The following is a 17,973-nucleotide window of genomic DNA, read 5'->3' on the forward strand; positions in this document are numbered from 1 at the left end:
AGTTGAAGAGTAGCTCACGATGGAAGAATTAAAGGAGCGACAGATTCATCAGCAGAAGAGGTGCGGAGTTAGAGTTCCAATGAGGAGACAGGGGAGGAGGTTATCTCTACCACAGAGATAAAGGACGTTTTGGTATCATGGGAGAAAGTTTCGGACTTTGTGGTGAAGAACCATCCGGAAAAAGTTGCAACTGGTCGTGCTTTGGTGCTATGTAATGACAACTACCTTACAACTTTCAAAAACAGTCAAAAAGAGGCACAAACAAACCTTGGACAGGTGTTTTTTTTAATGCATTGTATAAAAAGGCCAAAGTTGTGCAAGACAAAAGACCCGAACATAATTAAGCAAAAGTTGCAGTCGGAGTTTGTTCTTTTTTGTCCCAGACTGTGTTGGATGAACGCAGGACAGATTTGATGACTGCTGTGTAGAACTGCCTCAACAGCTCCTGAGACAGGCAATGCTTCCTCAAAGGCTATAGAAAGTCCTCTGCTGGGGCTTTTTTAGGACTTAGTTGATGTTGATCTCCCCTGCAGGTCTATGTGAGACTGTAATTCTTTGGCACTTGAAGGTCTCCACGTTTGACACAGGAAAATTGGAAAGCGTAAGAGAAAGCTCTGCCAAAGGGTGCCTCCTGGAGTCCATGAAAACATTACAATGGACCATGAAAACATTACAATGGAACCATGTTTTTCATAAATCATCAATCTCACAAAGTCTACCTATGCCCTACACACATAAGGACAAAGTGGAAGACAAGATGAAAGTTCTAATCCTTTACACATCAGGATTTTTCAAATCTTAAAAGATTGTTTTCATTCTTTCATTTTATGTTTGTTTCACTTATGCTCGGTAGGGTCCCGGACATGCTGGATCCTATCCCATCTATCTTTGGGTAAGAGGTGGGGGGGGCACCCTGAACTGGTCGCCAGTCAATCGCAGGGCATATGAAGACAAACACTCATTTGCACCTGCGTACAAGTCAGTCTTCTATTAAACTATCTTCCACACATTTGGGGGAGGCAGGGCAACAACATGTAAACTCCATACAAGCAAGGGCGGATTTGATCCAAAGTTTTCAGAACTGTGAAGCAGACGTGTTAACAAGTCCTCTACCATCCCGGCCATCTCTTGTTTTGTTAAAAAAAAAAAAGAGATTTTTTTTAATCCCTTTACAGGCATTTTAAGGTTTGGTTTTTATTTTTGATTGCACATCATCACTGTGTTTCTGTCTATTCAGTGCGTCTGACTTAGAGGACAAGCAGGAGGATGCGACAGAGTCGGATGAAGAGCGACGGGAAAAAGAATTTTGGCACACGCCTTGTCCCTTTACCCCAGAATCACGCCTAGAGGCTCACCGCCACCTGGAGGCCAAAAGAAGGGCCAAGGAGAAGTGAGTCATCTCCTCAAACTGTTGAATAATATTTTTGAGTTAAGTTGAGTTTTTGAGTTAAGTTAAAAACCCAATAAGTTAGGACATTGTAATAAACCTAAATAAAAACAGAATACATCCATCATCCATCCATCTTCTTTGCCGCTTATCCTCACAAGGGTCGTGCTGGAGGCTATCCCAGCTGTCAACGGGCAGGGGGCGGGGTACACCCTGAACTGGTTGCCAGCCAATCGCAGGGGACATGGAGACAAACACCTGCATTCACAATTACACATAGGGGCAATTTTGAGTGTCCAGTTAATGTTGCATGTGTTTCGGATGAGGGAAGAGATAAGTGGCAAAGTAAGATGGATGGATAGTAAGAGGAGTGAAGATTAAAAACCAATCAGATCCATTGCACAATTAATTGGCCATAGTGAATACAGCCATTTAGAAAGTCTCGAAGAAGAACAGATTTCAAAGGTAAATTAAGGAAAACAACTACAATTCATTTGAGAAACGAGGTTGGTTTGTAATTCCATTGCACCTCAAGGGTCACAGAAATGGACTGTGTTCAACCAATCAGGATAGATCAGCACAGCCGCCCCTCAAAAGTCCCGGGGGGCTTCTGAAAGACTATCCTGATGATAAGGAACTCAACTGCTGGGGAACCTTTTCACCTGTGTAATTTTTGGTGTCAATACTAGATAATCATTCTGTTTGAAAAAGAATATTCCATGAAATACTATGTCATTATTTATGTTGTAAACAAAGGCCTTGGTTTGTGGTTTGTGTGTATTGAAAGGAAAGAGAGATTTTCAGGCCAGGGCATCCCTCACCACTTCATTGGACTCTGCCACTCTTGTAGACGAATAAAACTGAAACACAAACACCTTGGGGCAATATAGAGTGCCTAATTGATGTTGCATGTTTTTGGAATGTGGGAGGAAACCAGAGTGCCCGGAGAAAACCCACGCAGGCAGGGAGAGAACATGCACACTCCACACAGGCGGGTCCGGTATTGAACCCGGGACCTCAGAACTGTGAGGCCAATGCTTTACCAGCTGATCCACCATGTCGCCAAAAACAGAATACAATAATTTGCAAACCATGTTCAACCTATATTTAATTGAACACTACAAAGACAATATATTTAATTGCTGATAAACTTTGTTTTTAGCAAATGGTCATTAACCTTAAATTTTATGGCAGTAACATGTTCCAAAAAAGCTGCAACAGGTGGCAGAAAAGACAGAAAGTTGAGGAATGTTCATCAAATACCTATTTTGAACATCTCATAGGTGAGCAGGCTTATTGGGAACACTTGGGTATAAAAGTAGATTCCCTGAATTGCTAGAAGTCATTTACAAGCAAAGCTGTTCATCAAGAGGTTCTCCTCTTGGTGAACAAGTGCGTGAGAAAATAGTGAAACACTTTCAGGGCAATATTCCTCAATGTACAATTACAAGGAATTTAGGGTTTTATCATCTATGGTCCATAATTTCATCAAAAAGTTCAAAGAATGTGGAGAAATCACTGCATACAAGCGGCAAGGCTGAGAACCAACAGTGAATGCCCGAGACCTTTGATCCCGCTTGTTTGTCAATATGTACCGTGATACTGACTGCTGACTAATCCAGGATAAACACCACTTCTTGCCCAAGGTCATCCGGCCTTACATCAGAAGATCTACCCTCCAAAGTTAATTAATGAAAGGAAAACAAGTAATGATGAGGTGCACGTTTCTCTTGGGTTTCGTTATGACATTTCTCAATGTAAGTACCTCCTCCCCTTGAGCAGCCCCCAGTGCTCTGGGGAGAACCTGCTGATGAGAAACTGTCCATGTGGTGCAGCCGTGACATCATCAAAAGCACCAGTTCCCTCTCTCATTAAAATTATGAAATGGGAATGTGCAAATTCACATATATTACCCAACATTATTGCGCTAACTGAATCAATTATAAGTGTATTTTTTTTAAATAAAACAAAACAAAACCTGCCTGAAGAAATTATCTTGAATTTCACTTCATTTGATGCCATTTATGTAACAGAACATAGGCTCACAAAGCAGAGATAACTTGGTGGCACTTTTTTCTGTTTTTACAATGTTTCATAAAAATGGGACTCTGAAAAATTACTTCCCTGTTCACTGGTTCGAATCCCGGCTCCCACTGTTCACATATCAAGGTGTCCTTGGGCAAGACACAGAACCCTAATTTGCTCCCGCTGGGCCTAGCAGTGCCTTTAATGGAAGCAACCCATTGGTGTACGAAAGGTTGTGTGAGAAGGTGAATGTGAGGCTTTGTAAAGCGCTTTCGGCACAATGGTCGTATTGATAAAGCACTTTTTAAGGGTAGTCCATTAACCATTTATGAAACTCTGATCCATTTTAGTTAAACATGATCGGGTGGTTAACTTTGATCCACTGTTGTCTGTTGAGATCTGATGAGATCCCGTGCAGTCTGTCGAGGCCTCAATGGGAGCATTAGGCCAGGAAGTACCTCGACTCAACACTACTTTAACTCGGGACGACCAGTCCGCAGTGACCTCTCACCGTGACCGGTCATGGTGACAAATAATTGTGATGAGACGCTGGTGTGGCCTTGACCGCTGGACAGCCCTTCACCTTAAACTCAAGAGTATGCTCCTTGAAGAGTTTTCCACCATGCCTGCTATGAGTACAGTGAGCAGAGATGAAGAAAAATCTGATGTACTATTATCTTTTTCATGGCTAAATGTGTGTGCGTGACTATATATTTTTGCATGCATCTAGGTGTGTATGTGTGTATGTGATTGACAGATGACTGTACTGGTACTAATCTTAAGTGGTCTGAGGGGTGAAGGACCAACCCCTCACCCAGGCAGGACCTTCATGAGAATATTTCATAGATGATGCTCGTGTGGCACACACGCACTCCCAGTTCCACACACACAAACACATACTCATAAAGAGCTCAGCTGATGGTGTTGTGTGTCCCTGCAGAGGTAACGAGAGGAAAGTGAAGCCCCCGAGAACTCTGATAACTGCTGATGGACGAGTCCTGAATGTCAATGAGCCCAAGTATGACCACGTGCATGTACACACACACGGGCGCCGTATCACGTAACGTTTGATGTTGATTAATGAACGCTACTGCCTTGGCAGACTGGACTTCTCTCTGACGGAAGATGACAACAACAACAGGATTGTCTTAGATTTGCCAGTGTACAGGTAAACACACACACATGCACACAGAGTTATCAACTAGCGCTAAACAACTAAAGAGGAGTTACTGTAGGTTCCTCAGTTGAAGAATGTTAGTAGTAAAAGTGAAGATATCACCTTGTGACTACCCCCCTCCCCCCATTTGCCCGACGCATCCCCCGCACCTCACAGACACATGGACACCTCTTTGATCGACGTGGATGTGCAGCCAACATATGTCAAAGTCTCCGTCAAAGGAAAGGTATGTGTGGACCAAGCCATCTGTATCTTCAATGCGCTGAAAATTTTCAGCTGAAAATGGCATTAAAGTGCCTTTGATGTGTGCTTTCAGCTGTACGGGTACTATGGGGAAATACGACTGCCCCACCTAAGTTACAGTTGGCTAGCTAAAGAGTCGCGAAGGGATACGTTCGCTTCATATCCAGTGACAATACAGCACAAGCCACTCCTCATCGCTTTCATGACAAGTATTGTTATGACGAAGGGAGGGCGAACAGTAATTTAATTATAGCAGGGTGTAACCAACTTTGAACAGCACAAAAAGCAGATTAGGAAGTGCCTGGAGAGAAAACGATGCACAGCAACACACAACCAATGCAACCTGAAACAGGAAATGAATTAATACTTCCTGGTGTACATCCTGCGATTGGCTGGCAATCAGTTGAGAATGTTCTCCGCCTCCTGCCAGAAGACAGCGGGATAGGCTCCAGCACTCCTGCGACCCTTGTGAGGTTAAGCGGCTCAGTTCATGAATGGATTGACTGCGTTCTTGACATAATTTCAAAAGTTTGGAAATTCTAGAAAATAATTTCTGTAGGTTGGGATCGCTGAAGTCTAGCCATGAATGCCTATTGCTAATAATTGCTGCAGAAACATCTTTTAGTGTTTAGTTTTTTGGCCCAGGCAGCCTCATTTTCGATTGGGGCAATCATTTTCTTTTTGATGCATGACTAATCTTCATAACATTAGGATATTTGGAGATAAAGTTACCTCAGTTGCGCCATGGAGAGTGTTAAACACAGCAGACTCATTGTTGTCATGGCAATGATTACCAAAATATCATCATTGTCGTCATGGAGGTGAATTACTCCAGTAGAATCACTGTCTTCAAGGAAATTCAGACATTTCAGGTGTCACCGTTGCCATTTTGACAGTTACCACTACTATAGTAGGAGCACTGCTTCGATGGAGCTAGTCAATACAGTATCAACGCTGTCGTCATGGAGATCATATTCCAGTAACATCACTGTTGTCATGGTGTTTGTTACCACAATAGCATTGCTGTCGTCATGGTGATTATATTCCCTGTTGTTGTTGCATCACATCAGAAATTGACAGGGAAAAGCGTGATTCTCCAAATTCGGTGATAGCCCACTGCAAAAGCTGTGTCAGAGTACACTTTTGCCAAGTCAGCAGATCGGACAGACCACATTGACAGAGGGGTCCCACAGGAGGTCAGCCCCACACACTTCCTCGGAAGACACGTTGGCGGTTCAGTCCACCTCGGCCCCTCCCAGCGACCTTCCGGCCTGACTAAAGCGCTCATAAATTGCTCTTCTCTCATTGGTCGCCATATTTTAATGCCAACGAGCAAATTGAAGTCCACGCTGGAGGGAGTCTTATTTTACAGGGAGGGTCAGCCTGGTGGGGTGATTTCTGCGGGTCACAAATTTTATGTAGTTCCCTTGAACCTCACTTACGTCCTGTTGGCTGAAGGGTGGTGGTCCCGTTGAGAACTTGTGGAACAGGCCTTATAAAAAATGTCCAGTCACGAGTAACATGCTTCTTTTTAACAATCAAATAATGAATGTGCAGATATTTCAGCTGGTTCTGCCAGCTGAGGTCAAGCCTGATAGCTCAACTGCTCAGAGGTCACAGACCACGGGACACTTGTTGCTCCACATGCCCAGGGTACGTGCACGCCAATGTACACTTTGGCTTTTCACGAGGGATGATGATTCTTAATTATTAGCCCAAACGGAGCTGACATCAATGTAACATGTTGTTTCAAAGGCTCAAGGTGAAATCAAGGCGAAAAAAGCTGCACGTCCATCCAAAGATGACCGCCGCCTCCACTCCAGCTTGTCTGACAAGAGGTAAACCCTCACAGGCTCCTCAGTAACCCCAAAATTCATTCAGGAGATGGGAAAATCTCCCCAAAAACATTTACAGGCCCACATTGACGAGGTATAAGGTATAATCAAACAAACACATCAACTACCCATGTAAATAAGTAGGTAAGTGGTTGTGTTCTGTGAGATTCTGGCTCAATAAAAGTTGGGAAACAAAGGTTAAAACCAGGAGTTGGGGACCTCTTTGGCTAAGCAAGCCTTGAAATACACATATTTTTAAAGGTATTTCTGTAAGAGCCAAATAATATTCAACACCAAATACGACAAAAAGCATGCATTTTTAAATAAGAGTTTTACAATATTTAGTTTTAGAATATCATGAGTCTCTGAACGTAGTTTTTTTTTATACTGAAGCTAACTGATAATAAAACAAATAATTCTCACCATTTATGTGACTTCTCGTGCTGTACTGTTTTGCAGATGACCTTGTAGTCTGGTTGACACAGTACGTGGTGAGGTGTGAATTGTGATCATAGGTTGGTCGTAATGTTTTTTTAGATGTGGGAATGACTGCTCACATGAATACATATAGCCAAACATGGTCAATACAGCAAAACTCACACGCTGCAGTGTGGTGTTTGTGACGGGAAGCACGTTCCTGTTTTGATTGTTTTGACAGGTTTGGTCTGGACAGGACTGGTCTTGGCTAGTGCTGGGCAATATGGTGTAAATTTGATATGATTTGTTTTTCCCCTTGTGTTGATATTAGATATGAATCGATAGTTATTGTATCTATGTTTATAAATGTATAAATAATAAATTGAGGTTTCAATATTTGTTATTTTAATGTATTTCTGGGAGGACAGTGGAGCAACTAGTTTGATCATTGACCTCACAGTTCTGAGGTACAGGGTTCAAATCCAGACCGTGTGGAGTGTTCTCAACGTGCCTGTGTGGCTTTTCTCCGGGCACTCGGGTTTCCTCCCATATCCCCAAAATGATGCATTAATTTGGGACTTCTAAATTGGCCTAAGGTGCGATTGTGAGTGCGACTGTTGTCAGTCTCCATGTGTCTGGCGACCAGTTCGGGGTGTACCCTGCCTCCTCCCTGATGACAACTGGGATAGGCACCAGCACTACCGCGACCCTTGTGAGGATAAGCGGCACGGAAAATGAATGAATGAATTTCATGGGGTTTTGCTCTGTTGTATGTCTTCACGTTTTAACCCTTAGGTGGCAGTAAAGCACTTAAAGATGGCTAGTCAGCTGGAAATTAAAAAGTCGTTAAAAAGAAACATGTCATTTGGAATTATTCTGATATCATGATCTGTAAATTAAGTGACTAAAAAAAGAAATGCAAGACCGATTTTTGAGAATGCCACACCGGCAAACCAAACTGTAAATATCAGTTAGCCAGACAGCAAGCATTGTTTTGTTTACATTAGAGGACTGCCACCGAGTCATGGCTTTCTTTCACGTAATACATGTGTGGCACCCGGAAATGTGCTTCATCTTCAGGTGATTTTACATGATATTCTTGTCTTCGTCACAAAATCTTTTATAGATGTTTTGCAGAATACGGTTGTTTCCAAATGGTAAACAGAATCAGCTTTAATGGGCAAGTATGCAACAACACACACCGGCAGTCGATGCCACCCTGGTACCCTTTTTGTGGGTCTATTTATGGCTCTCCAGTCACTAGCATCTTCTCCTCCATGTTGTCTGAAGTCTCACGGAGGAGTGAAAAGTATAGAAAATAAAATCGTTGCTCCCCTTTTGTCCATATTGATCATTTAAAAAAATCGAGTTTCTTGATATATTACCCAGTTTCATGCTTTTTTATTTCTGTCCATGTGTCCATTCACCAGTTCTCCTTGCTGTCGCACAATTCTTTCCAAATCCTCATTCAGTTACTTGAACTTGCTCACCAATGTCTGACCCGAATTACCAGAGCGAGATCACTTAACCAACCTTCTCGCCACACTTTTGACTATAAAGTCTCTCATAATGTAAAATGCATGGATAACCTTGTTTGGGTATATTTTCCTGGTCACAAAATATGTACTATTCATATATTTATATATTCCTGCGACCCTTGTGAGAATAAGCACCTTGGAGGATGAATGAGTTTTTTGTTTTTAGTTTTTTGCTATTTGCACCAGGACTCGGTCCCTAATTATAATAATGAGGGTTCACTGTATATGAAACACGCTGGTTTCCTGCGTTGTCATCATCGCCGTGCCATCATCAGCATTTTACGAGCGGGATGGCTTGTTGTCCTTCAGCTAAGCGTCCCCCCTGTTGCTCCCCCTGCTGCCCTCTGTTGACCAGTAGCTTTTATGAAACATTTGATCTAAAAAGATGACAGCTGATTTATTTCTGGTTGACGCCATTAGGCTGACCTCCGGGTGCGACAGGGCTTGAATGCTCTCATATGACATCATGATTACATCACGACTGGCAGCTACTGCAAGAGTTCACAGTTCAGGGTAACATGAAACACTTTGGTAGCACGCACAAACTAAGGTTCTCATTCTTTATCATCTAGTGGTCAAATGTAGGATTAATACACTTCATTTCACTCCTAGTTTGATGCCAAACTAAACAAAACAAACAGAGTGGACCATATGCACAACGACAAATTAGTGTTTCTGGTAGAAGGATTATGTAGCATACGAGTTTCCATTTTCCATATTCCGTTACATGACACTGGGACTCCATCTGGTGTGGAAATAACATCATTCTTTAAATGTGTGCTAGCGTTGGGTTGTGTACTAAGTACATTCAATAGTTCAGTGCTGGTACTTTTCAAAGCTGAAATTTCTCCTTTTAAAATCAAATACGTAGTTTTATGTCCTCCAGCCAACACTGCAGTCTTCTGTTATGTTCAGTGTCAACTTGGTTTTGAGTTTCAACACATTTCCCACATTGTCACTACATGCATTTGATTGCCAACCGGAAGTTAGCACGCCACTGTACCCCAAATGCAGTAGAAATGCGTGCATTGACTCCAATCCATCACATGTCGCTCATTTAAAATAATTACAAAACTTTGGTTTCCACTACCGTAGTGCTTAAACGCTATGCAAAATGGCGTACTTGGGTTAGTGGTGTTACGCTTTTATCAACAGACATTTGAACACAAATAGTGCATCAGCAAATGTACCAAGACATAACAATACGAAAAGGCAGACATTCTTTATCCTCTGCGAAGAACAACTACCAGTAATACAGTGAAGAAAACAAGTATTTGAACACCCTGTGTGGAGTCTGCATTTTCTCCCCGTCTGCAAAGGTTTTCTCCAGGAACTCAGTTTCTTCCCCCATCCCAAAAACATGCATAAATTAGAGACTCTAAATTGCCCTTACAGTGAAGAAAATAAGTATTTGAACACTCTGCTATATTGCAAGTTCTCCCACTTAGAAATCATTGAGGGGTCTGAATTTTTCATCGTAGGTCCATGTCCACTGTGAGAGAGATAATCTAAAAAGAAAAATCCAGAAATCAGAATGTATGATTTTTTTTAATGATTTATTTGTGTGATACAGCTGCAAATAAGTATTTGAACACCTGTCTATCAGTTAGAATTCTGACCCTCAAAAGACCTGTTCGTCCGCCTTTAAAAGTCCACCTCCACTCCATGTATTATCCTGAATCAGAAGCACTTGTGTAAGGTCATTAGCTGCATAAAGACACCTGTCCACCCCATACAATCAGTAAGACTCAAACTTGTAACATGGCCAAGACCAAAGAGCTGTCCGAAGACACCAGAGACAAAATTGTACAACTCCACATGACTGGAAAGGGTTACAGAGAAATTGCCAAGCAGCTTGGTGAAAAAAGGGCCACTGTTGGAGCAATCATTATAAAATGGAAGAAGCTAAACATGACGGTCAATCTCAATCGGAGTGGAGCCCCATGCAAGATATCACCTCTCGGGGTCTCATTGATCCTTGGAAAGGTGAGGATTCAGCCCAGGAGTACACGACAGGACTGGTCAATGACCTGAAAAGAGCTGGGACCACCGTTTCCAAGGTGACTGTTGGTAATACACTAAGACGTCATGGTTTGAAATCATGCATGGCACGGAAGGTTCCGCTGCTTAAACCAGCCCATGTCAAGGCCCATCTAAGGCCCGTCTTAAGTTTGCCACTGACCATTTGGATAAACAGAAGAGTCATGGGAGAAGGTTTTGTGGTCAGATTAAATTTGAACTATTTGGTCATAATTCCACTAACCATGATGAGTTCTATCCCAAGAACACCATCCCTACTGTGAAGCATGGGGGGTGGTAGCATCATGCTTTGGGGGTGTTTTTCTGCACATGGGACAGAACGACTGCACTGTATTAAGGAGAGGATGACCGCAGCCATGTATTGTGAGATTTTGGGGAACAACCTCTTTCCCTTAGTCAGAGCATTGAAGATGGGTCGTGGCTGGTCTTTCAACATGACAATGACCCGAAGCACACAGCACGGAAAACCAAGGAGTGGCTCCGTAAGAAGCATATCAAGGTTCTGGCATGGCTTAACCAGTCTCCAGACCTAAACCCAATAGAAAATCTTTGGAAGGAGCTGAAATGCCGTGTTTCTCAGCGACAGCCCAGAAACCTGTCTGGTCTAGAGAAGATCTGTGTGGAGGAGTGGGCCAAAATCCCTCCTGCAGTGTGTACAAACCTGGTGAACAACTACAGGAAATGTTTGACCTCTCTAATTGCAAACAAAGCCTACTGTACGAAATATTAACATTGGTTTTCTCAGGTGTTCAAATACTTATTTACAGCTGTATCACACAAAAAAATCGTTAAAAAAAATCATACATTGTGATTTCTGGATTTTTCTTTTTCGATTATCTCTCTCCCAGTGGACATAGACCTACGATGAAAATTTCAGACCCCTCCATGATTTCTAAGTGGGAAAACTTGCAATATAGCAGGGTGTTCAAATACTTCTTTTCTTCACTGTATTGTTTACTGAGTCACGTATAGATCTATGGGAACTTTAGAGTCTTCATTTAACCTGTCATGTATGTTTTTTGGATTTGGGAGGAAACTGGAGTACCTGGAGAAATCCCATGCTGCCATGGAGAGAACCTGCAACCTCCATAAGGGCGAGGTCAGATTTGAACCTCAGTCTTTAGATAGACTGACTGACTGACAGATAGATGTAGACGCCTGAAGATCACTCTATAGTCATCTGCAGGCTTCTGTTGCACAAATTATCTCGGTATGTCGTCTCAATAAATTAGAATAAATATATTTCCATTCCATAATATGTACCTGTATATAACAAAACTTGATGCCTCAAAGACTTGGAAATGAGGAATCAGTTCTCAAATGCCTCATCCGGATAAATAAAGCATTTGGTTTTAAAGATCTAAAAATATTTAAAACTTAAATAACTCTATAAGATAAAACATTAACTTGAAAGGTTGATTATGCCCGTATTTCTTAGATCCAGTGGGTGTCAGTGATGTGCAACATCAGCCTCTTTTGCTTAAGATACCCTGAACTAAGACCATAATTTCTCTGTATTTATATTTTGTTAGGTTTGTACTTGTATTGTTTTTCAAAAAACTGTCTGTGCAACAATCATTAATAATCATTGTGCATGTGCTTATGTCGCGGTAAGATAAAACTAGGGACAGGCCACAAGACACGCTTGTCCTGGTCCCTGTAATTGTTAGAATATTTGTGCATCAAATGTTTGTGGATAGTGCAGTTTATCCTCTACACACCACAGTCAAGACTACAAAAGAAGCATCTGACTCATCTCCAATCTGAAAAATATCTATCATGGCTACCTTTGGTGCATCACTGTCAAACTGTCATTGATGACTTGGTCCACCTCCGGTGCATCTTGTATTGCTCCCACAGCATGTCATCCTCTGTGCCATCCGTGGCATTTGTGAGGAAATATGTTTTGAATCCCAAGAGTTTTGGTTGAGCAGTGCAGCCTCTCGCCCTCCATTCAACTACAATCTCTCGCAGCTTTCCTACGGCGTCTAGTCGCTATCAAAACAATGTGAGCTCAAATTACGTAGAAACGAGCATAATGGGCACATTTTAAAAACGCGAGCATTCCTTACTACGTTGTTTGAGCTCATATTGGTTTGATAACGACCTGAAGCCATAGAGCTCTCGTTGTTTTGACTGCCACGCTGCTTCCAGGTTTCTTGCGTCAGTGATGACACATTTCTTTTAAAACCAGCTGCACAACTAGCTGTTGTAGTAGATATTTTTTGTCTTCGTTTAAGTTAAAAGAAACTCACGGACAGTCGTTCCTGATCTTTGGTGCAGTAGCAACAAATATGCTACGCTAACGATCATAAAATGTGAAGCTCCGCCAAGGAGGAAAGAGAGCTCAGATTGAGGGCGCACATTACCGTAATATATATAAATGTGTAACATAAAACATTGAATATCATATCGAAATGTACAGTATATACATACCTTTTTTTAACCACTCTATGTACCTGTATACGACGATATAACTTGATTGTATTTTTCATTTTTCATTCATACCTAAATATAATGGGCTCTATTAACCTTTTGAAAATATTTTGGGGAAGATTTCCACATTATTTTTGAGAAATTATGGTAAGTGCGATGGAGACACAAACTTGGTACAGTGATTAAGTGAGTAGCACATCTACCTCACAGTTCTGAGGTCCCGGGTTCCAAATCGGCCTGCACTGTGTGGTGTTCGCATGTTCTCCCCAAGCCTGTGTGGGATTTCTCCAGGTACTACAGTTTCCTCCCACAGCCCAAAAATATGCATGGTTGGTTAACTAAAAACTCTAAATTGTTCTAAGGTGTGAATGTGAGTGCGAATGCTTGTTAATTTGTGCGCTGCAATTGTCTGGTGACCGGTTCCGGCTGTACTCAACCTCTTGCCCAGATTTACCTGGAATAGCCTGCAGCACGGTCATGATCCTTGTGAGGATAAGCGGAATGAAAAATGGATGGATGGAAAGACAAAACACATGGGCCAGAGGAAGGTTTTGCTCCAAAGAGGTAAAAGTTCCTGGGGTGGCTGGTTGAAAAGAAATGGCTACTGTCTTGCCACCTTATCCTTACAACTATTTGTTTAAGTTAGATTTGATTCAACATTTTTTGTCAGCCTCACCCACAGGTTCAGATGGATTCATTTAGATTTGTTCTCTTTTGAAGGAAATGCAAAGAAAAATCTTGGAATACAACCTACAGTGTAAAAAAAATAATTTTTTTCCCCCTTTGATGCAGTTCAAATCCGCATCTCTGGCTTAATTTTCTGCCAACCATAACTATCCCCAGACTATTGTTTACAAACATTAAGAAAAGTCCAAATAGTGATGAGGGGATAAAGAATGAGTCACTGATTCATATTTACTTCTTAGCGGATCAGTTGGAGTGGCATTGTAGTGCCAGCGGGTCTTTGATTATCTGCGGGCGTCCATCCGGCAGTGCAGATGACATCCAGCAGTGATTGCTTTAGTCTGCTTCTTATCTGCACACTGGCAGATGGGCTTAAGATGGGACCTGTGACATGGACATGGTCCCTTGACTCTCAGCAGAAGTCGCTGAGGCTGTCACGCTGGTTGTGTCAAACTCAATTAGAGACCCATCAGTGAGGCCCGGCTCCAGGCCAATGAAGCCGGAAACTTTCTCTAAGGTCATGTGACATAGCAATTACCCTGGCAATATTGCCAAATGTCTGTTATCAGATGGATCAAAATCATAAAAATCCACACAAATTTAATTGTGAATTGGAACAGCGTGGTCATTTCTGGACACACCGGAGAATCGTATTACTCACCATCTTGGAGTCGTTCAGGTGTTTTTTTTTTGTTTTGTTTTTTTAGCAAACTCCATGCAGCCTTTCATGTGTCTTGGACTGAGGAGAAGCTTCTGTCAGGCCACTTTGCCATAGAGCCACGGCTGGTGGAGTGTTGCAGTGTTATTTGACTCTAGAACTTTCTCCCATCTTCCAATTGTATCTCTGGTGCTCAGCCACAGTGATCTTTGGGTTCTTCTTTACCTCTCTCACAAAGGCTCTTCTCCCCCGATTGCTCAGTCTGGACTGACAGCTGTTTCTAGGAAGGGTTCTGGTCCTCACCAACTTCCTCCATTTTAAGGATCATGGATGCACTGTGTTCTTAGTGCGGCAGAATTTTTTTTCATACCTTGGCCAGATCTGTGCATTGCCACAATTCTGTCTCTGGGCTCTTCCGGCAGTTCCTTCGACCTCGTGAGTCTCATTTGCTCAGACATGCACTGTGAATTGTAAGGTCATCTCTAGACAGGTTTGTGGATTTTAGAATCAAGTCCAATTAGTATATATGTAATCAAGTACAGCTGAACTCCAATGAAAGTGTACCACCCTCTCAGGATAATCAAAATAAACAAGTTAAATATACACACATACAACACTGGGTCTGAATAATGAATACTTGTGGCTGTGTGATATTTCTGCAAAAATGTCAACAATTATTTTTTTTTCTGTTAATATTGGGTGCTGTGTGTACATTAATGAGGAAAAAAATGAATGTAGAATAATGAGGAAAAAATGAACTTAAATGATTTCAGCCAATGGCGGCAATCTAACAAAAGTGACATTTAAAGGTCAAGTGTCCTCCCTATAAACATCCTAAAATAGATATTGAAATGAAAAATACATATAACATTCACTTCAATGTCTATACGAAAAAATATATATGAGCGGAGAGCACGTCATGCATGCACAAGGTTGCGGGAGTGTCATTCGACATCCAAGTGGTCGGTATAATGGCTGCATCTCTTGCCCGTGACGTCACCCCAGAAATTCGCCATTGAAAACACGCTTTGGCCCCTACTGTGGGAGACGAACACGCCCCTTCTGACACGGAAGCTCTTTTTTAAGAAGAGAACATCTCACAACCAAGTGAAGTTACCGGGGCAATATTACCCTATTGTTTCAAGCCATGTTTAGATGATATGTGGATCACCGCCAAACCACCTCCCCGCCCGATCCACCTCCAAATGGTGGTGTTAAAAACAATTTCGCCCGCGAGCAACGACTGCACCGTGGCCAGACCGCCTCCCTGTCCAATCCACTTCCGCGGTGGAGATGAGCCATTGCGGCCCGGCGCCGCGACAAGCCACCTCGGCCGACAAGTCCGGTGGCCGACTCGGCCTTGTCGACAAGGCTGGTGGCGATTCACAAGGCCAGCGATGGCCGTCCTTCAGCGGCTGCTGCATGGAAGCCTACCGATGCGCACATCGACACATTTAGCACCCCTGATTTAAGGATTACGCACTCCCCAACTATTGTTTATTTTTTTCGTAGCTATATACATACCTACCTGTCATTTGGAACCCAGGAAGCTCTCGTCCTTTGCACCTGTGTAATCCATTTTTCACAATGAACCGGATCTTTTGGAAAAGTATGAACAGCGAATCCATCCTCCCGAGTGTTTGAGCAATATCCAGCAATGCAATGAGCCGCCATTTTGGCTAACACGAAGTAACAACGAGCTAGAAACGAGTCTGCTTGAGTGCTCTACTGCCTCGAACCTCACTTCCTGCTTCTTGTCGAAAACAAATCCCTGGAGCGGATTTTTATGGCTGGAGTTGCAAAAAGCCATACACGTCAAAATCATGTTTTGTGGTGAAAAAACGGATGGGTGCATACCAGCTGCTGTTTTTTCATTAATAACATACTAAAAATCCTCCATTTCATGACACTTCACCTTTAAGGATCTCTGTTTTCTTTTCTTATACAATAATTATTAAAATCGTCGATATAATTACGAGGAAAATTGTATTATTGTTCGACTCTATGTTAGTAAACAATATGTCATTCCCACACAATTTATATTTTCCCATGGATATATTTACTTTCCAGGGAACGTTCCATTCCAGAGAGATTGGAAGTGGACACCAGCGGAACTGTGGACATTGCCAATATCGTGACTCGCCACCGCACCACCGAAGGGCCGCTAGAAGCGTCTCGCTGCAATCCGACCACCGCGACGCTTCTCGAGCGTGTACCCTTGGAAGGATTTGAAGATGACCCTGACGTCCCGCCTCTCATTTAATCGCATCCCGTCACAGAATGGAGAAGGGGCTCACCCACTTACAATCGTGACTTCAGTGTGGATGTTGAGGAATGATGATAAAGAAGTTGAGATCAGGATGGGAAGAAGACAATAAGGAGCTGAGAGGACATGACACCAATGACTACACAAGCATGAATGACTTTCTCAATAAGAAGATGAATGATTTAGACACAAAGGATATCTTAATGACTATTAGGCTGCAATAATATAGAGGTGATAACATGGAGTCGCACAGAAAAAAAAAATCTAATCAATGACTGGTCTGCTTGACTTTCTGCTTGAGATAGTGGTGTTTCCTAAGGGCACTAAACACATCTCAGTCTTTTTTTCACGTTCTCAGTTTTGGTTGGGTTGAGTTGGGTTGGGTTGGTTTTGTTAGTTTCCAGTGTTCCATGTCTCATGTGCTCATTTTGTTAGTTGTGTCCACTTGTTCTTGTTTCCCCTCCTCCCTTGTATTGACCAATCAGCTCCCTCTAGCCACTTGTGCCGTGTCCAAGTGTTTCTCGTTGTCTCGTCAATCTCTGTGTATTTAACATCGTTTTCTTGCAGTACTGATCAGTCTGTTGTCCATGCCATTGGTGCTTCGTTGCTCATTGCGTTTTTCAAAGTCATGTCAAGTTTCGACTTTAGGTTTATTTAAGTCATACTTTGGTACGTTGAGTCTTTTTGGTTGTTATTTCAAGTTGATTTCAAGAATGAAATTTCCTTTACTCCTGCCTAGCGTCCCTGCTTCCCTGCACTTGAGTCGTCCACGCCTTGCCGTTCCTCCCACGCCCTTCACTAACCCTGACCGTGACACTTTAACTTCTTCTTCTGACTTGCCAATCCAATCTTGACTGGCCCTTCATCTTGTATTCATTGAGGATGTCACCTTGATTTTTGTCAAGAAGAACTATGGGATAAAATGGATGAAAACTGAGATGGAAAAACAACAAATTTATGAGCTGCCTCGTCCTTCACGGCTTGTCGTCTCTTTCAGTTTGTGTCTGTTGCCATAACGACACAAAATCCACCTCAATTGCTGACTCACTAGGCACACTCTGGTCACGAAGGACCACTTGGGACTTGCTGTGCTTTTCCCTCCTGGTCTTCCCCTCTTTTTTTCCTCATCTGTTCACACTTCTTCCTCACATTTTCTCTTCTCTCCCTCTTTATCCTCCATGTGGGGTCCTTTCTTCTGGATTTCTTCCACACCTCAATCTGCCTTTTTTAAGTATCTTTCTCACCTTGCCTTCCTCTTTTCTGCTCA

At 42.4% G+C, this 17,973-nt stretch overlaps 1 protein-coding gene across 6 annotated transcripts in view; it reads left to right on the top strand.

Annotated features, from left to right (window-relative positions):
* The window catches only part of dnaaf11 (dynein axonemal assembly factor 11), a 33,083-nt gene that overhangs the window by 6,631 nt on the left and 8,479 nt on the right, over positions 1 to 17,973 (top strand). For 2 of the 6 annotated variants that reach the window (XR_009797713.1, XR_009797714.1), the window contains exons 6-12: positions 1,238 to 1,390; positions 4,353 to 4,430; positions 4,515 to 4,580; positions 4,746 to 4,815; positions 6,390 to 6,485; positions 6,588 to 6,670; positions 16,511 to 17,375. Coding sequence is in view for 4 of the 6 variants with exons in the window: in XM_061839109.1 (XP_061695093.1) it covers positions 1,238 to 1,390; positions 4,353 to 4,430; positions 4,515 to 4,580; positions 4,746 to 4,815; positions 6,390 to 6,485; positions 6,588 to 6,670; positions 16,511 to 16,703 (739 nt within the window). In the remaining 2 variants the exon portion in view is untranslated. Of the gene's footprint in view, positions 1 to 1,237; positions 1,391 to 4,352; positions 4,431 to 4,514; positions 4,581 to 4,745; positions 4,816 to 6,389; positions 6,486 to 6,587; positions 6,671 to 16,510; positions 17,942 to 17,973 lie in introns of those variants that run through there. The other 4 variants (XM_061839109.1, XM_061839107.1, XM_061839110.1 and 1 more) reach the window with 3 other exon arrangements.

This window comes from Syngnathoides biaculeatus, chromosome 13 (genome assembly GCF_019802595.1).
Source record: "Syngnathoides biaculeatus isolate LvHL_M chromosome 13, ASM1980259v1, whole genome shotgun sequence".
Classification (NCBI taxonomy): domain Eukaryota; kingdom Metazoa; phylum Chordata; class Actinopteri; order Syngnathiformes; family Syngnathidae; genus Syngnathoides; species Syngnathoides biaculeatus.